General features: G+C 48.4%; 1 protein-coding gene across 1 annotated transcript in view; it reads left to right on the top strand.

Moving 5' to 3' along the window:
• Positions 1 to 23,413, top strand: part of LOC119197986 (mannosyl-oligosaccharide 1,2-alpha-mannosidase IA) — a 68,012-nt gene that overhangs the window by 1,966 nt on the left and 42,633 nt on the right. The window contains 2 exon segments of the mRNA XM_062565550.1: positions 11,589 to 11,685; positions 22,535 to 22,650. Of these exon segments, the coding sequence (XP_062421534.1) occupies positions 11,589 to 11,685; positions 22,535 to 22,650 (213 nt within the window).

Below are 23,413 nucleotides of genomic sequence, written 5' to 3'. Positions count from 1 at the left end.
TCTTTCTCTCTTTCTCTCTCTCTCTGTCTCTCTCCCGTTTTTATTCGGCTGTTGTTCAACGAGCTGCCAGATCGGCTACGGAAACCGCACGGAAATGTCAACATAACATTACAAGAGATAATCCTCCCGTGAGCCTTATGTTCATACCAGTGATAAGTGTCTGCATACAGGCTGAATTAATGCGGTCACACCAGTAGCCGCCTTCACGCTCGGGTTTGATGAATCGATGGCATTAGCATTTCCGACTTTATATTTTGGGTCATCTTCACGCAGAAAACGAATAAACAACATGCATACACGCATGCCATTTGCATCAGTGCATTGGTTCCCCCCCCCCCCCCCCTGTGTTTGTGAAGTTTACTCACACACAGTTGCGCTGGATATTTTTTCCTCGGATATTTTAACGGATCTTTTTCCTTTTACAACCAGTAAAGCCGCTCCTGCTTTGACCACTGCAGTCACTTTATGATCCCCCTGCAGGCCACATAAAGTGCTCAGGTGACCCCGCTGTGACAGGGGTGGGGTTTTATGCCTTATCTGTCATAGCGCTGTAAGTCATGGCAGTAAGCCCCCCTCACACCCCCCCTCACCCCCTCCCACTGCAAAGACCCACAAAGCTTCTGTCTAACCTTTAGTCTTCATATGCAGGCGTTTTAAATGCAGTGGCTTCACATACTGTTGCAGACATTGAATATGTGCAAAAGTCCACTCGCACCACTTTGAAGGACGTTTTAAAGGTGCAGGAATATACGATGATGTGACATTCAACCACTATTAGCTGTGCACAGACATAACGGAGTGACGTCTGCCTCCGATCCGTCGTTTAGCACATTCATTGTTGAACTGTTTTTCCCAAACAGGCCCAGTTATACAGTATATGCCTTTAGTATTTTCACAGACTTTCTCTAAACTGTTTAACAGACTCGGTCCCAAATTCAATTTGGCCTCTCCAATAAGCTTTTCCCCCCCCTTAAATTAGCAAAATGGTGCCCATGAAGGCGGCAGGTGAGGCACCCCCCCCTGACGAGGCGTAGTCCTTTCAAACCTTCGGACCTCTTCATCTTTGTCCCAATAAACTTCTGCTTAAGTCAAACGCCGTCGTCTTAAAAGCTCACCTTTTTTTTTTTTTTTTTATTTTCCACAGAGGATGCGGGGTACGTAAGGCCGGTCAAGCGGGACGTTGGCTCATTGAATTTGCAGCTTCGCCGGCGATGCCACTTTGGAGTCTTTTTTTCCTTTCACCCAGGTGTTTGTAACTGGGTTTGACATCTGACAGCTTACTCGAGTGCTTGCTCGTGCATTAGGGAAACGATCGCTGTATGTACTCGTGGAACGGAATCGGGCGCTCTTGTGATAGTGTGATCGGGGATGAGTGTGTGCATTCTGTGTGTATCGTGTGTGTCTGTGCATCCGCATGCTAATTGAGCTAAAATGATTCAGTTGGAAACAAATGGGTTTTCTCTGCATGCTTTTTTATTATTACCGTTTCCACGGCCACACAGCTCCTTGTTAGCTTTGGCTGCACTTGTTTTTTTTTTTTTTTTCTGCTCGAGGCTTTTTAGTTTCAAAGTGTTTTTCTCTTAATAGTCAGCTATTTGTTGAGCTGTCGGTGGCTCACAATGCTTCATAGAGGACGACCATTAGTGGAATATTAAATGCCGGCGTGATAATAATAACGGTTTTAGTGAGAAGAAGCTGACTGACGATTAATCTGATTCGCATCGAGAGCTTTCAATGTCGTGTTATAGTGATTTCTTTTGTGGGGGGAAATGAGTGGAAAAGGGGTTCAAAATGTTTTCATGAACAACCCTTTCGGGTTTTATTTCTGTTTTATTTCCCTTATTCCAATGGTTGTTGCAATAAAAACAGCTTGATTCTGTTTTCAAGGACCCCTTTGTGTTCATCCATCACCCTGTGGTTTTCCCAATCTGATCTCTCCTCTATTTCCCACTGTTTCTAGTATAATGAAAAGTGATAATGGAAACACTGGCCATAAAGTGCAGGAGCAGGAAATGCAGGAATACTCTCGTCCACATTGGTGTTGCTGCCAGAAGCTAACCATGATGAACACACTATCGCATTCAAAGCAACTGGGACCCTGGGGGGCTTTTTTCCCTCTCTCTTTACCTCTCTTATTTCCTCCTTTGTTCTCTTTCTATTGCTCTTCATCCTCTCAGCTCTCCTCTGGTTTCCATTGATATCCTTCCTTTGAGTTCACACCCCCCCCTCCCTCTCCCTCCCTCTCTCTCCCTCTCTCTCTGCGCATTTCTCTCTTTTGTGCCAGAATGATGGTGATTATTGAGACAATCCTCTAAGATTAGGCAGTAACTCGAATAATTGCGCCGCTCAGTTTTTTTCCTTCCTCCTGGGGGCTTTGAGGAACTTTGGGGCCCCCCCGAAAGGGGGACCCCGAAGGGAGGGTAGTAGTGGCTTCACTCTGTCGATCACATTTGAACCCGATCGGACGCTGCTTATTGTTCAGCGGTTGTCTTCGTAGCTCAATTAAAGCCCGACGCCGCCTGACGACACCCAACGAGCGGGTTCAACCCTTTCACTATTTCTTGGCTTCACCACCGGTTGCCTAGCGACTGCTCCCAGCCAGCAAACAGTCCGACGTGTAACGTGGTAGAGAAACAGAACATTTTTTAACACTTTTAGGCTCAAACAAATAAAACAAAGATGATCATATAGTGGGATGATTTTTTTATTTGATTCGCTCAGGGCCAGACTTGCCAAAACCGAGAGGCTGCGGCCTTCAGCCAATATATTTCCTGGATCTTCTCATCTGACTCGCCTGCACAAAGCCAATAAGCGTGGTTCCCAAAATGTAGGGGCCTGTTCTGGCGATATGTGCTCCTCACAATCGGCACGTTTTCCCGCGGTGGCCCCTCTAGTGTGGCCCTGCTGGTTGGCTCTTATTCACGTCGTGACTTTGCTGGTTTTTTTGGGGGTAAATCAATGAGTGAATGTGAAGAGAGTTTAAATAGCAGCCGCCTCAGGAGGTTGAACGGTTGTGGGTCTTCAGATGTATTTAAAGATCTCTGCTATTGTGGCCTTCCGGCTAAAACCAAATATTGACCCGCTCTGAATCGGACCACTCGTAATCAATATCTTACCAGTGGGGGGGGAAAAAAACATTTAAATGCAACCGAGGGCTTTGTAGCTTCATGTGTGAATTCAGCTGAGAAATTAAATTGAACATGTGTGTGTGTGTGTGTGTGTGTGTGTGTGTGTGTGTTTTTGCATGCACCGTCCCGCTATCACCGTTCATCAAACTCATTCCAAGGCCCGCCCCCTGAGGCGCATGTTTGCATCCCCCCCCCCCCCCCCCCCTCCCCGCGGCTCTCAGGCTGAAGCTGACTGCGGTTCATCGTCGCCATGCCGCGCGAGGCGAGGGGACGCCTTTTATCGGCCCGGTGTTTACAAGCTTTGATGAGTCGGCTACCTGCTCAGTGCTGCTGAGGAAAATAATGCGAGACGCCTCGACCCCCCCCCCCCCCCGCCGAGGAGACTAATAACACACCCCACCCCCTCCTCGCCTCCACGGGGCTTCAGTGCCTCACATTTAAAATCAGACTTGCACTTTCTATATATGCGTTTTGTTACTTTCTCTCACACACACACAGACCTTCTACCGTGCACACGAACCCTGAGACAATAACTAATAACTGCAGAGACGGAGACACAAGAAAAAAAAGGCATTTCAATCCCCCCGCACAACGGACAGCGCCGCAAGCGCTTTGCATGTATCAGAATCAGCAGAAAACCTGTGGACTCACGGTGCTGCTTTTCAGCTGAAAAGGGCGCCATTGAGCGTATGAGGGCGCACGGCGCATGTTTCACGGGTTATCCGCGTTGAGCTGTTTTCGTCATTCATGCGAAAGACGGACGGCGGGTTGTACCCCCCCCTGCGTGGCTTCTTTCTACAAATACACACCACCGAATGAAAATTGATTTTTTCCATTTTCTGCGTGCTGCGACCCTCTGCAGCTCATCAGATAAACCGAGAAAAAAAAGCAGCACGAGATTTGAGATGAGACGAGAGGAGAAAAAGAAAATGGGAGGGTACGGAAAGTTAAGAAAGGAAAGAAGGAGAAAAGATAAGAGAGCCAAGCAAAGGTAAGCACAGACACAGCAGAGCAACAAAAAAAAGCAGGGAGCAATAAAACCTGAAAGGATCCAGGGGTGAAACAATAATCTTGCAGAAAACAGCCAAGACGACCCCCCCTCCCCACCCCCCCTCCGTTTCTGCGGCTCTTCTGTAATGCCTCGCTCAGAAAAGCAAGGCATCGGCCAGACTCCAACTCATTTTCTCCTGCTCCCAAGACGCATTTTAGAGGGTAAATAAATTGAAACTTGAGCACAAAGCGCTTCTCTGAGACAGACGCCGCGCTCCTGCTCCTGGAACGCGAGGCAGACATCCGCATCCCTCGCTTAGCACGCCGTGGAATGAGTGTTGCTAACTCAAGGAATCAAGAATCGTTTATTGCCGTCATATGTCAGACACACATGGAATTTGACTTGGCGGTTGGTGCATGACGGAAGACACAATAATGGACAACAGACAACGTAGTGCAGCAATAAGATAAAAAATATAATAAAATATATGCTATGGGTTAGTACGCTAAAGCTATGGGTTAGTAAGTTAATAAATAAAGATAAAGTGCACCAGCTAAACAGAAAATGACAAGTGAAAGTGACAAAGTGTATGTGCATGCATAGTGAGAGTCAGTCAGAGGGGGCCTCGGGCTCTGTTGATGAGCACGAATGCCGAATTGAAGAAACAGTGTGGCGGGAGGTCTTAGTCCTGATGGACCTCAGCCTCCTGCCGGATGGAAGGGGCACAAACAGGTTCTGTCCGGGGTGAGAGGGGTCGGCTACAATCTTTCTGGCCCGCTTCAAGGTCCTGGAAGCGAACAAGACGGCAGATTGCAGCCGATCACCCTCTCTGCAGAGCGGATGACACGCTGCAGCCCGCCCTTGTCCTTGGCAGTGGCTGCAGCGCACCACGCGGTGATGGAGGCCGTGTAGAAGTGCACCATCATCGTCTGTGGCAGGTTGAATTTCTTCAACTCAAATCCCATTAAGTGCGCCGTGAGCCTTGAGCACCTTTTTTATGCACAAACATTTGTCTTATTTGACGAACTTTCACCCAAACTCTGTGTTCTTAAGTACACAGATGTACCAGTATTTTTTGCTTCTTTCATGGCAGAACATGTTCTGTAGAGATTCTGTTGATTAGCCGCAAACAACGGTGGGCGGCACGGCTGTGTCGACAACACCCACAACTGCCCCCCCCCCTCCCCCCCACTCCAGGAGTGAGTGGGTGGGCTTTTGATGAAGTCCCATTTTTGACGGCGTCGGTAATCTTTGGATGGGTCCAAAGGGGAACGAATATTTAAAAACATCAATGATTCGGCATTCTACAGACGACCCCCCCCAAGATTACGCCTCATTGAGCATTCGGCCCGTTTCTGAGGAGCGGATCACGTTCATTTGCGGCTACAATAACGTCTAAAGGGGTAAATCATGTTGTCCTTCTCTAGTTTTTTTTTTTTAAATGATCAATAAGCCACAGGAGGCTTTGTCATTGGCTTTATTGCTTTCACACCAATGATACAGTTTGTTGTTGTGATGATGGTGGTGCTGCTGCTTTGGTTTAAAAAAAAAGAAGAGATGAGACATTTCAGATGTCACTGGAAACACAAAGATTAAATCAAACCTTTCCATTTCTCATATGGGGATTTACAACTTTCCCCACAGCTTAGACGCTGTGATTAGATCTGTCCTTTTTTGAAAGTGACTTTTGAGACTTTTTTTACATTCCCTTTTCTTCCCAATTATTTTATTCTGCAATATCCGTGTGAAGAAACTACTAACGCTAACATATTGTTAAAACATATTTGACGTTCCTTATGTTGATGTTTTTTTTTTTTTGACTGGTTGTTTTTGTACATGTTAAAAGAATTGATGTCGATAGGGAAAACATGTAAATTATAGTTAAAATAGTCTTTAAATTACAATTGATTTTATTTTGAATCTGTTGCTGTTCTCAATCTCCAATCACATATTAAGTTTGTGAAGACCTCACTGCTTGCTTCTTTAATACATCAACACTAAGACGCCATCGATGTTAGTCCAGTGGACGACATCACTGTCCTCCACCTGCGTTCTCAGTGCAGGAGAAGCTGCACGTTGCATGTTGAAACCATTGCCTGGGTGTCTGAAAGCGATGAGAAATGAAAAGAACTGCTCCTCGAAGAGGTCACAACGCCCGCGGGCCCCGTTATTGAATGAGAACGTGGGCATTCTGTTGGTGTTCGTGCTGGCTAATGGAAGTCAGCAGCTGTCTGATCCTCTTAATGAAGTGCTTCTTTCAGCATTCAGGGTTTGTAGAAGGGCGGTTAGGTATCGGCGGTTTATTGTACTGCTGTTGACAAAAAAAAAAGAAGGAATTATTAACATAAAACCGATCTAATTTGGCATCCATTATCTTGCACAGGCAGGCATCAAGCAACAACAAATACTTTTGGTATGCAAATTGAGCCTTATCGACAGAAATGCAATAAATGAAATGGTTTCATCCGTCATTCCGGTGGAAAATGCTGTTTTGAAAAGGGAAACACCGAGAAGTATTTCACCACAAGGTAACTAATAACTTTTTTGCTCCCGAGGAGTGACACGTTAATTTAAGATGAAAGCCAGTTCGTCTTTGAATTCAAAGGCTCGTCTCTGTGTTTGAAGAATCCTAAAGGAAGGCGTTTCAAAGCCAAACAGGGGAGGATCTGTAGGGTTCTAAAAGCGCCCCCATCGGTGTCGCTCCCGTCAGCCATGAGGCACGAACGTTACACTCAATCAAACCGGGGAGGTCTAAAAAAAAGAAGATTTTGGGGTGTCTCTGATTACCGCGAACGGGGATCCAGATGTTTTATTCCAGATGAAGCAATACGAAGGTATCTATGGACCAGAAGGGGAGTCTGCTGCGGATGGAACAACAACATTAAGACCCCTGAAAGCCTTCACCCGGCCAAACACACATCAGTCCCATCCGCTGGCACATGTATTGATGGAGCTTTCCACTGGGGAGGGGGGGGGGGGGGGGGGGGGGGGCTCGGACCTCGCGGGTTCTGTTCCTAATGAGCACGTTGGGCTCACCATCATGATCCATAGAAGACACTGTGTGCTCCGCAGAGTGGAACCCTTTCCCCAGGCAGCCCTCCCAAATTGGCAATTTCTCGCAGACAAATGACTCCCCACTTCTGTGTATACCCCCCCCCCTCACCCTCCTTTATCTTCTGCTTAACTCTTTCTAATAGTACTGTAAACGCTCTGTCATGGTCTGACTGACCCCCCCCCACCCCCCCCCCCCCCCCCCCCCCCCCCCTAATTTTCAGTGTCACACTTTCAATTTCATCACAATCTTGTTTTTCCTACGGCAAGAGAGAGCGGCTGTCAACAAGATGAGTTAGACAGGAAAAGAGGGGGGAGGGGGGGGGGGGATTATTGGGCACGACACTTCTTGGAAAGTTCCTGTTTGTAAGCTGGGTTCAGAGGGAGCAGAGTCGCCTGCCGACTGCTTCAGATTCCATCAACTTCTCTGACGAGGTCCATCGATCGCGTCGGCTCGGCGGTCCGAGGAGACCGAAAGGAAGGGAGAACCGCTTCGGCTGGTTCCTCCCATGCAAAGAAAGAAAGAGATGTTTGTCCAGAGGTTCAATCAGGACGCTCTGAGCATAAAGACACGCTCTTAATAGCCCAAATAATCACAAAGCCGGAAATACTTTTTGATGCATTTACTTAATGAATGTTTTTTTGAGGACTCTCTTGTTGTTCTCTCTGATGAACCTTTTTGTTTTTTGGCCAGAGCCCGACAACGCAAAGGTTACTTAGTTTGTATTCTTTATGAACGGCACAATAAGCAGGAGAGTGTTTATTATTTGTAATTATGCAAGTTTGTGGGATTGATCCGAGACGTTTGCTACTTTCGGCGCCGCTCTGCTTCGCAACCTCTCGCTTTTGGGACATTTCTCGTAATCGAACGCCCCGTCGCGCTGACTCAGGAGGAGACCTCCAAGGCCGTGGTTTTTAATGGGAAAGGAAGTGGCTGTGGAACAAGTCTACAGCTAGGGGGGGGGGGGGGGGGTGGTCGCGGGGGGGGGGCTCAGGGGGAGGTTGGAAGGTCAGGGGGAAAGCTGATTCTGTATCTTCTCTGCCAAAAGTCCGCTCAGTTTTCCGGTGATGACACAGCACATCGTTAAGGGGGGGAAGAAGGGAGGGGGGGGGGGTGGATTTTCAAGATGAATGAAATGATCCGTGTTGTTTTACCAAAGAAAGAGGTGCTTGGGAAAATTTATAGAAAACCTCATTTAAAAAGTTCATCTGAAAAAATAATCAGGACTCAGTCAACTGTCACTTTTAAGGAGTGTGTCTTTTAGTGGCTGAACCACCACCACATCTCACACGGTTCTTTTTAATCTTGTCGGACCTCCACGTCAGACACAGTGGTACCACCGGCTTTCGTGTGGAACCCGCGTCGCGGCGGGCGGCGTCACCAGTGCGCTCACTTCCAACATGCTCGGCCCCAGCGGGACTCAAACCCTAAATCCTGGAGGGGTATCTCGCCGCTCCACTGCGCCAGAAACCGAGTAAACAAACAAGCCGAACCATGTCTTCGTATATCTGTAACTGAGATGGTGGGTGGTGGGTCTTGTATCCGGTGTCACAAGCGGTTTGTGCGAGCGGTTCGTGGCTCACGTCTTCTGATCCGCCGCGGCGGCGTTCGGACGATTTTATTAAAACACCAGCTGGCTTTGTCTTTGAAGACCCTTTAACTGTGGAGAGAGAGAGAGAGGACCGTGTCCTTCTCACCGCTTATCATTAATCTACAACCCGTGCCGGCCAGCGTTCCTATGAGTCCCCAGGAAGGCCGTCTGTGAGAGGCCATCGGAGGAAACACGCAGCAGCAGGAACTATTGTACATACGTGGGATGAAAAGGTGGAAACAGCTGATGTTACTCTTTAGTTACCCAGTAGGGTTAAACAGTCATTTCATCTTGTTCCACAGTTGCTGTGGTTTGCCATTGGTGAGATTATTAATGTGTTGGCAACCTTGAACCTTCAGAAGACATTTCACTTCATTTTAAACTCCAGATTCACAACATTGCCTGTGGCAACATCTCATTATACCGTCTCTTCCTCCGTGAGACTATTTGTGGTTTGGAAGTGTCTTGTTTTCTCTTGTTTGTTTCTATCCCTCTATCCATCTATATAGATTCATATAAAATGGATGTAGAGCCTTGTTTTTTATTAATACCGCTTCCCGGAGTACGCAGATTATTTATAAATCGTTGGGATTTTAAAAGAGCAATACATGTTTTTCTTTTTAAAGGAAAGGATTACCCCGGTCTCATCCCGTAACGTACAAACAATTACATCTTGGTATTTAATGAAGGCTTTTGAGCTGATGCATGCATTTGCAGCCCCTCCCTCGTCGACCCCTGGTTACTGGCTCCGGTTGAACAGTGACCAGGTGGTTGGACAAGGGGGTCGTTGTCATCGCGGACCAATCAGGTTTTCTTATTGTCTCGATGAATCATCTATAAAAAAATAAAATAAAAAGAGAGAAATGCCCATCATCATTCCCCAGTGCCAGTTGCATTCTTAATCCCTTTCTTTTAGCCTCTATTAGAGTCACGTCGTCCCTGAGTAATGCATTTCCTGCGCCCCGCAGTCATTCAGCGCGAGCGAACCATCTGCCTGCTTTCTACCCCCGACACCCATTTCCCGTCTCCCCCTTGCAGGTGTCATAGCGCCGCTCGATGGCTTCCGCGCAGACGTCCCCCGACGCCCAAAACGTCCTTCAAACAAACGCAAAGCTTCAGCGCTCACCGAACCCTCCCCGCATCTTCCTTGTTTTGTGTTGTTTTGCTCCTGAAAGCCGACGGCGGAGCGAGACAGGCGGGCGCCGCCGAAAAAGGCGGGAGTCCGTTTCTGGCGCGACACCCGAGCAGAACATCCCGCCGCGTCGGGTATCCACAGCGTTGGTGACCCCGACGTGTCGTCTCCTGCGCGGGTTTCTCCGTTCGTGTCGCCTCGCAAATGCCCAAAAACACTAAATTAACCCGGCGCAGTACGCCTTGAAAATATTTTAATGACGTATAATTCCACCTTGAATCAGATCCCAGCTCCCTGACGTTTGAGAATGTGGTCGAGCACTTGTGTCTTTTATGCACATTGTGCATTGTTTTTTCACGGTGAGATATGAGGGCAGCTTTGTGTTATTCGAGGTGTCTGTAATGAGCCTTTTCGGGGGAGAGGATCTGCAGCGGGCCCTGTCAGGTAATCGGATTCATGTAGATGTTTTTTTTTTTTTTTCCTGCCGAGGCACAGAAGCCTCGTGCAGTATTGATAATACAGATGACATCCAGTTACTGTGAATATCCAGAGAAAGAAAAAGAAAACCCCCAAAACAAATCAAATGCTGAACGATCTGTCTGGTGTTTTGTTTGATCGCGCCGCGAAAACAATTGAATTCACGTGGACATTGTTGAAAGCACTCGAGTCGAGGATTCTTAGGGGATAGAATTAGTTTTCAATTTATTTCCAAGGCGGTTTAGTTCAGAAGCGCGGGAATCACGGCATCTCTTTGATGATGATACGAAGGAAAACAGAAACAAACATAAAAAAAAAAAAACATTCATTTCCGTAAAAGGGTACCGCTGCTCAGCTGGAGAAGTAATGACTGCGGCCTCGTTCCTCTGGAAACGCGTCTTACGGGACTATTTGTCTGCTGTCTTACACCGGGGGGCATCCATGCAAACTCAAATACCAAGAACCAAGGGGCGCCTTCTCGCCTGGATTCATTTCCACAACGTCACTAATTCCGCTTTTCACTGGTTACGTCGCCAGGTTCGACGGTCTTAATCTCTGTATCACTAGACTCCCGCTGGTGGAACGTGTTGAACGTGACACGCACTCCACATCGCCTATGAGCGGGTTATTGTGACGGGTTTGGAGACACCTGACCAACATCTCCATGTAGATTTAATTGTTGCTCTGCTGGAGCAGATGGAATCGTCGGTGTGAACCTCGTCCTGTAATTGAATTCCTCCTTTTTCCATCCAGCATCGTGAGCACGTTGGTATTCTCTCCATCCAATTCAATTAATATCATCCAACTTTGCCCCCCCCCGTAGGCTTTTATAGCGGATCGGGACGAGGAGCACTGCTCCACTCTGCGCCTCCCTTTTTGTATTCACACCCCACTTCCTGGCCTGGCTTTCTCTGTTTTTACTGCATCAAAGTGGGCGGTTTCCTTATTCACATCACATCGAATCACATCCAGATCAGTACAGAGCATCAATTTCAGAAGAGCCTTTTCTCCGTTCTTATCTGCAGAAATGCCTTTTGTTCTTCTGACGTTCCTCCATCTTTAATGTTTAGCCGTGAAGTTTCCTTTCTGCCTTTTTTCCTCGAGCTGTTGTTCCCTTTTGAACCGATCTAATTACGTCTGGCTTTGAATGTGTGATCAGTCGAGTGACCAGCGTGTCTAACCTCCCCCCCCCCCTACACCTCCCTCTTATGTTGCAGATGATGAAGTTCTCCTGGGACAACTACAAGCGCTACGCCTGGGGCAAGAACGAGCTGCGGCCTCTGACGAGAAATGGCCACATTGGCAACATGTTCGGTGAGTGGGGGGTCGAAAGGTCACCAGGGGTTTTTCATTGCCAGTCCGAGGGTAGGAAGGGAAACGGTTTCCCCCCCGAAAAGCTGCATCCAGCGACAAGGACGTTTGCAGCCGCCCTTCAAGCCGCAGATTAGAACAGCAACTGAAAGCCAACCCAATTTAAAGCAAATAAGTCGGTGATCCTGTGTTGTTAAATGTGTGGAGCTCAGGACACTAAAGGGTTCTACACTGAGGCCTGTGATGTGGGTGTCCATCGAGGCGACCTTTTCCTCCAGAGGGAGGCACCGAGGAGGACACTGAGATGTGTATTTACTCTGTAAATGATAAATGACATGCTTGTGCGCTCTTAGGGACGTGTGCTTTGCACCCGATGGATAGCAGCATGCAACAAGTGTGATATTGAAGGCCTGAAAGAGGCATTTAAACACGTTGTCCTGGCAGATTCTGAAATGACTTTTACATAATTATATTACATACCTGAAGTTAGATCAATTCTCCAAAGCGGCATCACGGCCTCATCGGCATGATGCTGTTTTCACGCCAAAACACACAAAAAAAAAAGCGAATCAGTCAACAGTGAGAACCTGTGCGTCTCAGTGACCTTGCAGTAAGACTCTGCGTCCCGTCTCCCGTACCTGAGCTCTCGTCCTTTTTGACGAAATCTGCCACCGAGATCGCACACGCTATTATGTTGCCGAAAACCTACTGAAAAACTGAAAACTCTCTCTGCTGTCGTGGGGGCGATGAGGAGTCCACGTTGCTCTGGATGAATTAAATCGGCCGCGCTTGCCCCCAAAAAGCATTTCCCAATTTTGTGTCAGAAAAGTATTTAAGCGGCAAAGATCGTAGCCCAAATGATGAACATTTTTAGCAAAAAGAGCCACTAAAGCTGTCACATAACAACTACAACAAAAAATATGACGAGCAGAACGTAGAAAACGAGTATTGTGAATTTATATTAAATAAAAAACCAAACTTTGTTGCTTTATTCCTTCACAGCAGAATCCGTCCAACAATAACAGTGTGTGTGTGTGTGTGTGTGTGTGTGTGGGGGGGGGGGGGGGGTGGCGACGACTCCATGCTTAATCCCATAAGTTAATGTATGTTCCCGTTGCGCGTGGAGCCCTCGTCCTCTCGCGGCGCTCAGCCAGTCGCAGAGAGGCGAGCGGGTGTCACATTGGGGGGGGGCGGGCGCAGGAGGAAGCCAGGTATGAAATTGGATGCTGTGTTCTTTAATTTAATCCCCGGAGTAAACAGATTTGCGCGCGAGATTGGATCCGCAGTTAGAAGCTTGTCGGTATGCTGCGAGTCACCAGAACGCCCCTCCTGCTCGCCGCTCAAAGCGAGGCGGACGGAGACGTTTCCCTCTGCTGCAATCCTTCTCTGGCACACTTTCACTTAACTGTAATCTTCTTCTCAGCCCCTCATTCCCCCTTTTTTTCACTGTAATCCCTCTCCTCTTCCCTTTGTCATGACCCTCTGGGCTGAAGGCAGCTCTCTCTTTGTTCTTTCCTCTTAAACCAAAGTTGGTTGGGATGGACTTGTTTTTTTTTCTCTCTCGTTTCCCTTTTGTTCATTTAAAATACGTCTTTTAGTGCTTATTAAAAGTTTATTTGATCTCGGGGCAATTGGAACGAGAAAAAAAACCAAAACTTTCCAGCAATTCCGCCACCTCGTGAGATGGCGTGGGAGTTCTCACACCCAGAGTTTCCAGGAAAAGTTCAAATATGCACATTCATATTCTTTTTTTTTTTCCTTAAGAAAAGGGTTCATGTGAACATATCCCATCACATGTTGTCTAGAAAACCTAAAATATATATTATCTTTAAACCATGGCGTTGCACATCAAAGATCCGCTGGTAGTTCCGCCGGGTCTCCGGCTCCCCTTTGATTGCATCAGATGACTTTGTGTCATGGTAATCATGTCTAATATTAAATCTCCTGAAGCATGATGGAATTACGGCGAAGCAGAGGGATGAGATCAAGGCCAGGTTCTGCTGCAGTGTGACTGATGACTACATTTGCTGCATTTACTTTTATCTCCGGCCTCAGAAAATCGTCATTAGTTCTGGTAAAATATGACGGAAAGACATGAGCTCCAACCGAGTAATGAAAGGGGTTGAGTGCTCCTGTTTTGGAGAGTAAAATTACAGAGCTCGATTTTTATAATTGAATGACAGCAAAACCTCTGTTATGGAAAAAGTCATCTTCTCCGGAGGAACGTGGTTTTCTTACAGAATGCAGCTTTAATGGGGAAGGACTTTAGCTGCTGGATTCATGCAGCTTTCTTTTTTTCTATCCTGCATGCTCTTAGCCTCTTAGCATGCTATTTTTTCTATCCTGCATGCTCTTAGCCTAAGCATACACATGTGAGGCAGCAATTACTGAACCATGCAAAGACGGCATACCGTCTTTGCATGGTTCAGTATTTGCTGCCTCACTTTGCTGCATATTTTAATAACGCCTGGGATTAACTGTAATATTGCCTCGCTGATATTGCCAGCTGTTCCCACCGCGACCGACACAAATCGCCTTGCAGAAAGGTCAAGCGGATGATCCGCTGTTGACTTTCAGTTTTTTAATGAGCCTTTCCGAGCGGGAGGTGTTTACCGGCGTCGAAGCCCGAAACGGGTTCCGAAACTCGACGTGGACAGATGGAGCGACGTGATCCTTCATGTTTTACTCCTCCTGTCGGCGTGCAGTAAATACAGCGCGGGGGATCGCCCCGGGCAACGGCACTGTGTCTTTGGCCGTCTTCGCCTTGTTGCTGAGAGTCCTTTTCGGGACAGTTCTTATCGGAGGCCCCTCGGTTTTGCAGGGAGACGTTTTCCTGGAGCTCTCGTGCCCTACTTTATGGCGGAGGGAGCATCAGCTCACGATGTCGGCGCTGATGTCTCCGTATTTACGGCTTATCTGGGAGCACGAACCCGAATTTCAAAGGTGGCGACGTGCACAGAAGGTGGGGGGGGGGGGAATTATCCCGAAGGTGCACAGAGCGACTTCTTTTCACTCACGTTTCGCCAAGAGAAGATACCGATCCTCGACTTACCCCAGGTGCCAACAAGCACAAGATAAGCAAAGCCGATCAAGAACGCTTCTCTTTGGGATGTTTTGATGTCTCTCTCCTCAAGCGTTATTATTATTATTGTTGAGATGATTCCATTCGTGGATGATCTCGCTTTTCAATTGAATTACGCGCTGAGCTCCGGATCGCCTCGAGAAGTTCGCCTTCGCTTCTTGTTTCTTGCGTGTTTTATTCGACGGCGTCTTTGTGCGTCCGTCCCCCGTTTTTTCAGACCCTCGCCGCTCGCCCGCACGCACCCCCCCCCCGTGCGACTGGAAGCGAATCGGGTTGGACGGATTGTTTGTGGTGTTAACGTTCGATCACCAGGGCCCTGTAAGCGAGGCTGTTTCCTGTGATGGGAAGAGAAAGGCGATTCAGGAGAGATCTATTGTGCAGGAGGCTCTCGGACAGCCTCTGGGTGCGTTATTCTCTTCCCTTTGTTACCAGTCTGGGAAAGAAAGAAAAAAAAAAAAGCGCGAATGGCTCCCTGAAGTCAACTCTGTCCACCTATCAAGCGTCCTTGAAGGCCTTGGACGTATTTTCTATTCGCTTTTGGCCACAACAAAAAGATGTGGGAGGGAGATTAATTGGACTCCTGTGCTTACCTCTTGTAAAGCAGAGTGATGGAACTCGGCTTCCAGGCTTTGTGCGAAGCTAAATGTCTGATGGCCGCAGCTTGATATTTGGCAAACAGACTAAAGAGAGAGAGGGGGGGGGGGGGGGTGTCAATCCTTACTCTTTAACTGAGAAAGAGAGAAAGAGTCTCCCAAGAGAAAACATGTGTACCTTTTACCAAGAGGTATAACATGGCATGCTTTTAGCATTCTAATAATATAATATCAATTATATACATATTCTAATAATATAATAGGTTTCACATCAATTACGTCCTCTTAATTGACTCTCAGACCTCTCTTTCCATTCTTTTTTTCCGATCGGAGCTCTCTTCTCTCTGTGTATCGCTTCCATCCAACCAGTGCCCCCAGTCTAGATGGAGGGTTAGAGAGGAGTTCATTACGTCACTCCCCTGGTGTCTGCACGTATGTGGGTCAGCGACTGGAGCTCACTGCACATTAAACACCGAGCGCAGACCACATCCACTGGATGCTTGGGGGGGGGGGACGTCGCGCTTGAAAAATGAATAAATGATGATGGAGCTTATACTCGAGGTATTTACAACAGAACACGCTGCCCCTCGACAACAAATGAAAGTGTAACGCGTAGAAAATCGTTTTTTATTTCCCAGCCTTCATATTTGGATTACTATCACTTCTCTTTCCATTTGCCCTAGTTTTTTTTTTTTCTCCTTCCCCTCCACATTCCTCCAAGAGGTGCAATTACAGAGCATAAGGTCACCTTTGGAATGCAAAGTGAGCCACTTCTGGCCACTTCTGGCTGTACCTTTTCTTGGGCGGGACACGCCCGTGGGACCATTTTAAAGCAGAGCCGCGTATTGGAAGACCCCAAAGGGAGGAGAGGGTTTGATTTAAGCATAGATGGATGGTCCATGTGAGGAAGCTGCGGGTATTTATTATTTAATCATTTCTTGCTGGAGGTACAAAAGACAAAAATAAATATTGTATAGCGATTGGAGTCCTCCAGATCCTCGCAGCCCCTCGACATGACAAGGATGCATTTTCACTGTCATGCACCATTATTATTGTGATCTTTTACAGCAGACAAACCAGTGACAGATCTTCCCGGCAGTTTTTCGCTGAGACTACAGATTTGCAAAGACAGTGCTGCTGGGAAGGGAACCATGAGGGACTCGGGCATGAAACACCGGAGCACCGCGCGGATTACGACCTCAACCTCCTCCTTTTCGTTTGCATGCTCCTCTTTGTTTTATATAGCTATTTTAATTTTTTGGGGTTAAATTAAAAGCGTTGAACTGGCAAACAATTCCACTCGCAGTTGCCTCCTCTCTTCTCTACCCACACACCAGGCAGAGCAGACGTGCTCCCCCCCCCCCGCCTCTGAAATTACCTCCCGTCAGGGTCTTGAAGCAGGGCACCGTGAAGGTTGGAGGGATCTGGGGAGGGAGTGGCAGCCCGTCATTAGGGCTGAGCTAAGCGCTACGCCAATGGCGGCGGAGGATTGACACCATCTGTGTCTGTTCCCCCCCCCCCGAGCTCATGGCAAAAAAAATCATCTGTCTCCATAGCGACCAGAGCCAAGTGACACATCAGGATCCGGTGCCTCCCAACCCTTCGATGAATATCGCCTCTTTGTTCTAGAAGGCGTCACACATCATCGTAATTGTGAGACATTAAAACCACGTTTTATCATTGTGGTGAAATCGGGCAGCAGCCGGGGGCGGTAAAGGATTTATACGTATTATTGTGTCATTAAGGAATACGAGGCTGTGCAAAGGGCCTCTGGACTTCTTTTTGACTTTTGAGCACATGGTGTCCGTTATCCTGTTCATTGAACAGTTGGGTCTGCTTCCTGTCATCTGCTTTGCTTCATAGTTTGACAAGTCATTACAAGCGATTTAAGACATACACCAGCTTCTCATTTTAGGAAAGGCAGAACCCATAGTTTTCTCCTCAATTACTACAATGATGCTGCAGATATTGTGCACAGCTCTGTTCCTGCAGGACGAGGCGTTTTTGCACATATTTGCTTGAAAACTTCAGACCTCAGCAGCAGGGCGGAAGGGGAACTGGACGGCGAGCCTCTGTTGATGCGGGCTCGTAAAAGCACGCCTTTGTGCTGAGATCCCGCGGCGCTTGGACACGGTCACGGTCAGCATCCTCCTGCACACAAGCCACACGTCACGTTTCCCTCGTTGGGCATCATCGAACCTCTGCGCTCGGATTACAGCCAAAATGATGAAAGACTGGTTGCAAATGTATGGACGAAGAAGGGGGATTACGAGGGATTGTGGTCCGTCCGTCTGGAACGATTCAATCGCTGGCTGATGAGGGTCCAATCTGCTGCACCCGTGTACGTCCCCAAGCCCCTTGGTGTCGTTTGTTTTTTTGACCTTTTTGGACCCTGTTGCTCATGCAATCGCGGCCCCGATCAGCCCTCGGTGACGTACCCGGAGTCTGTGAGACATGAGACGCGGCGTTCGCTGTGTGGTAATCAGCGTTTGGCGGGTTTTAATCACAAGCTTTTCCTGCCAAGCTCTTAAGCTTGTCGCGGTATAACCGAGCAGATTTAGCTTCATTCACTCATTTTAGGGACTATTAATATCCCGTCCTTGTTTATTTGTTTTTTTCTTTTAGCTTTGCCTTGTTCAAACTCTGCTCTTCGGCTTTAATATCTCACTGAGCCGAAGAAGTCTCCGCCCAGCTTTCCATCTATCGTCTTTGAAACTGTCCACAGTGAATTTCCGGTCTACCGCCCGTCAATTCCCTTCGGACCTCCTTCTGAAAATTTAGTTTTAGTCTCATTTTGGCTCATTCATCATCCACCAATGGATCTTCTTGTGTCTTTAACGTTCTCGAACACCCTGCCTTGGATTCCTGCAGACAATGGCATCAGAAACCTGCTTGTTCCTGTGTAGCGTGTTGACCTCTGCAGCCTGAGATGTTCCTTCAAGCTTGTGCACATTCGCACGCTCCCTCCCTCCCTCCCTCCCTCCCTCCCTCCCTCCCTCCCTCCCTCCCTCCCTCCCTCTGTGTGTGTGTGTCGCCCTGCACGCAATCTGCGTCCCACCTCTATGTACTCCGATCGTCGGTGGGGGGGCTCTTGGCTCTCCTCCTCCTCTGAATGAATGAATGAAAATAAATTGCTGGTGTCGGTGTAGCCGGCCGCGAGGGATGGAGGAACTGTCACGCCGAGCCTCTCAATCTGGGCCACACTCGCCTCTGGCGTCCTGGAAACACAGGAGGACGGGCAAAGATCCGAAAAGGGGAAACGACTTTGAGTAACGGCGTTTTTTCCGAATCGCTCGCGTTCCACTCTGAAATATTGCTGGAAAGTTGTCTTTTCGCGCCGTAATCCGCTGTGTTTTTGCAGGTGAGCATGCAGCAGCTGCACGTACGAGAGGTCTCCCAATGGGCTATCTACAGTTGATTAGAAAAGTATCATGTCCTTTTTAATTAATCTTCTGTTTTAATAAGTGCCGAAGTGCCAGAAGCTGGGATTATTTCCGCGCCGGCGCCTGAGAGGCCTGAAAAGCTTTGTGCCGTTCTTCTGACCAGATGTTCAACCAGTGAGGATGACCTCACGGCGGGTCGGATTGTGGTCTGCGGGCTCCTCTGGCTTCAGCTGTCGACTCCCATCGGGCTTTAGAGGGGTTGACAGAGCATCAGATGTACGATCATTCCCCCCCCCCTTCTTCTGGTGATCAATGCAAGAGGGGCTTTCGGGAGAGGGAGAAAGAAGGGGGGCGGGGGGGGTTCAATAACGCTGCGTGCGGTGTGTAATCTCATCTGAGCGGCTGTCACATCAGACCGACACGCCACGCTCTCCCAGAGGGACAAATTCGATTGCCGCGATGGGGTTGGCGCGCGGACGCATCGGGGCGGGATCGGATCGCCGCGCGCCAAGGTCGCCGATTGGCTCTCTTAAGGCTTCGACGCTTTGTCCTCCTTTTGAAAGCCAACGTGCTTCGCTCAAGACGACTCGAGAGGTTCGCATCAATCAGCCACAAGTCACCATAATAGACCCCAAAATAACTACACAGAGAAATAATGTATTGTTCATTACTAGTAAAAAACTACAAAGCAAACAAATGCTGTGCAATCTGAACTGTAGATAATAAAACAAATGGATGTCAGCTCTCCTTGAAGAGATCAGAGATGGATGCCGTGTTCATCCGCCTCCTTGTGCATCATGCAGAGAAACCCTGCTGGGGATAGAGGTCGGTGTGTGTGTGTGTGTGTGTGTGTGTGGGGGGGGGGGTGGGTGTCCGGATGCAATCAGGACCGGTTGCCTCTGATTTGGTCCATGGTGTGTGCTTAGCTGATGGGAGAGGGAGAGCAGCAGTGGGATTTCTTTGCACAGCACTGGTAGCCATGGCAGCAAGGCAGGTCGTTCAGACGGATTCCACAGAACGGGAACAGGATTCCAGTCAAGAGTGAAATTGTTCAATATTGTCTTGACTGAGGCTCCAGGTGCAGAAATAAGTGTATGAAAAGAATAGTGTGATCAGTCTAGTAGTTTAAAACGGACCTTTGGGTCAGATTGTTTTCTCAGGTTTGAAACCTTGAGCGAACATTCCTTAAAGTGCCGAATTCATTAATTAAGAGAACACAGGGATAATTAATGGACTCCTAAATAATTTCCTATCCGCGTTCGGAAGGTCACGGCGATGACGGAACACAGCTTCCCTCATCCTCTTCATTCGCACTCTCCTTCTCTGTAAATAGACGCCTCCAAACAGCTGTTCTCACAGGCCCTCATTAGATACTACCTGAGATTAGACGTCCTTCGAAGGTGGACGGGAGGACTTTCATGTGACCGATCATGTGACCGGCCTAGAGGTCAGGAGGGAGGACGCGTTACTCCGAGAGGCTGTAGAAATGTAGTAATTGTAATAAATGCATGATGTGCAAAAGCTGAAAACACATCTTGGTTTGGATTCTGGTCACAATAACAATAATGTCAGGGGTCGTCATTATAATAATAATAATAATAGCCAGGTGTAAGGGAACGGTTGTGGTCACGATTACTTTCACACAAGCCTGAGTGAGAGCTCGTCCAGTCGATCATCCCTTGCTGGTCCATTGTCCTGGATTCATCTGACATCCGCTCTTCATGGAGACTAAAGCGCAGAGTTGGCGCTCAAAGCTTCCTCCCGAAAGGTCCATCTTTGATTGAAAGACGTGACATTTCTCTCACCGTGTTTCACCTCGACCTTTTTGTTCATGTTCGCGCTGGCCTAATCCGCCCTAATCCCGCTCCCTCTAAACTCCCTTTTATTCTCCCGCAGTTGTTGCTCCGTTGGTGCTCTCCATCACAAAACCCTCTCGCCCCACAGAGTCCAGTCCTCAGTGCACCTAATCCGGCGAACCTCGTGCCCCGAATGGCAAACAAGCCCCGCTGACCCCGCCCTTAACCCTAACAAGACGCACGTTGCCCTGGCGATCGATGAGCGGATACTGACTGGCACCAGTAACACGGTGGCGTAATTAACGGGCCTCCCGCCGTCTGCGCATATAATATTAATAAAACCTGTTTGATATTTTATTCTTTTGGCTGTCTGTCATGAGCTCCGATGTCAAACACCTGTACGGCTGTGATTCAACTGCTGTTTTCCCTAATGGGCGTATTAAAACACTTCATCTCTGGAATCCTATTATTCTTATCCGGTTTACTCTGAAAGCATCTTTAATGTGCCCGGTCAATGGAATCCACCGATGGCATTTCAGGAAACATCAGCGTACATTTTCGTATGCACGAGGCACAATTTATTCTGGTTAAATGAAATTAGAGCAGAAATGTTGCCTCTGAACTTCCCCCCTGGGGGAGGAAATAAAGGAGTGGAAGAGAGAGAGCGAGGCGAGTAATATCACACAAACGGGCCGCGGTGAGGGATTGTGTCTGATGTAGCCTCCCCCCTCCTCCCACCCCCCCCCCCCCCCTCTCCTCTCCTCCCCCCTCCCCCTCCCCTCTCCTCCACCCCCCCTCCCTCGCAGACAATGACTGGCCTGTGAAAAATGAGCATCCACAAGCCGATGGCTCTCCGTGTACTCTGCAGGCTTACACACACACACACACACGTATTGGCTGATAATGCCACATTTCAAAGGATCCAAACCCGTGTGCATCCCGGTTTATGTGGACGCATCGTTTTCGGCTTTCGTTTCGTGCGTCTTTCACAGGAAGCTTCGGAAAGGCTTTGAGCCGAGTAAACGTTTGTCACACGTGATTTGTTTATTGCAGGGTTCTCGCAAAATAAAACACAAGTCATTATCTGATCCGTCCTCTTGACTTGAAACATTATCAAAATGTGCTCCTCGAAAAGCATCAATATATTATATTTTTGTCACGTCGAGAAAGAAGTGCTAGTCGGGTCGTCTCGTGTCTTGTGAGTTCCTGTTTTATTTTAAAAATGAACCTTCCCCCTGTGAGTCGGTCTGATCGGCCGCCCTGGTCCTTTCCACCTGTGCCCCCACCCTGTGTGTCTACATATTGTCTCCCTTTGTCCTGTGTCACTTGGTCTTGTCCCAAACCTTCTGTTTGACTCCTCGTTCTCAGCCCGGTGTTCATGTCATAGATTTGTTGTTTTTCTCATAGATTTAGTTTTTCCTCCATTGTTCGGTCGTGACAATTTCAGCCTTTAGGCCTTTAACACGAAACCATTATGGACATAACGAGAAGGCATAAAGGGACCCTGAAGCCTGTCAGGGTGCCAATGCTTATCAATATTTATAAATAAACAGCTATTGATCCCTCGAGGCTCCTCGGTTTGTAGAAAGGGCCACAGAAATAAAAAGGGAACCTGAAAGGAGCCCCCCCCCCACGGTGGATCGATCCTCTCCGCCTGTCCTCAGAGTCGATCGATCATCTCGTCTTTGGTGCTCTCTCGATTGGAATTTTCCCCTCTCCCCACTGCCCCCCCCCCCTAACCAGAGTGCATTAGATATATGAATACACCCATGATCCACCCTGCCTCTCAGCTGTCACCGTCACTGTGTGTCATCCATGAGAGATAAGACTGCTAAGCCAAGCCACAAGAATCGGAAGCTCCTTCCTTCTTCCTCCTCCACAGAACACAGAGGAGCCGTACTTCCTACTGGAAGGCTTCCAGAAGCAGGAAGTCTCTGTGGTTTGATAAATCCGCTCGGATTTTAGGCACTAAACCCGCTTCTCCGGTGCATCCTGCAGGTGGACTGAGAGGAGCCTCCATCGTGGACTCCCTGGACACGCTGTACATCATGGGGCTGATGGAGGAGTACAACGACGCCAGGGAGTGGGTGCAGACCAGCCTGGACCTGAACTCGGTAAGAAAAACGCCGCCGTGGAACAGTTTGATGGGGGTTTTTTTCAATGGGGGGAAAAAAGAATGGGTGGAGGGGGGGGGGGGCAGGAGAGAAAAGGTGTGAGGTTGCGTTGGCGTGCGGTTGCATATTGGGTTTTTGCATTATGGCTGTCGGCCGCGTGGCGGAGGCCCGAGGCAACGATTACACCTTCTTTCCCCTCCCTGTTTTGACGGAGGTGTCAGACGCTGAAAAGGGTTTTGTTTGCTGCTCCGTCGGAGTTCAGTGAGGAAAAAAAACAATGAACAATGAATGTGAGACCCGGCGCACTTGGGGCCGCGGGTACATTTTCGACTGCACGGAGTTGTGCTGGAAACAGATTTTATCAAACCAAATCTCCACTGGGGGGGGGGGGGGGGGGGAGCCGCCACAGTTGAAATAAGGACAGAAGCACACAAACATCGGGGGGGTCTTCCATGTGCTTGTATCTCGTCTTCATCACATCTTCATCACTGCAAACCTCATTTCACCTTCACATGAAAGGACAGCTTCTACACTGGATATCTAGGCATAGGAGGGAGGGAGGGGGAGAAGGGGGGCGGGGGGGGGGGGGGGGTGACACCCACCAGGCTGCTGCTCCACCCCCCCCTCCGGTGTGAATAGTCATCACAATCAGCTTTACACAAGTCATTAGTCGTGACTTATCGTCAGTAAGAAGTTTAGATGATGAATCAAGTAAAGGTTGATCTGGGAGCGAGATGTGAGGCTTTGTTACGCACACACACGC

The sequence above is a fragment of the Pungitius pungitius genome, chromosome 11, assembly GCF_949316345.1.
Source record: "Pungitius pungitius chromosome 11, fPunPun2.1, whole genome shotgun sequence".
Classification (NCBI taxonomy): Eukaryota; Metazoa; Chordata; class Actinopteri; order Perciformes; family Gasterosteidae; genus Pungitius; species Pungitius pungitius.
The sequence above is the reverse complement of the archived record's forward strand: the minus strand, read 5'-3'. Positions and strand labels throughout refer to the sequence as shown.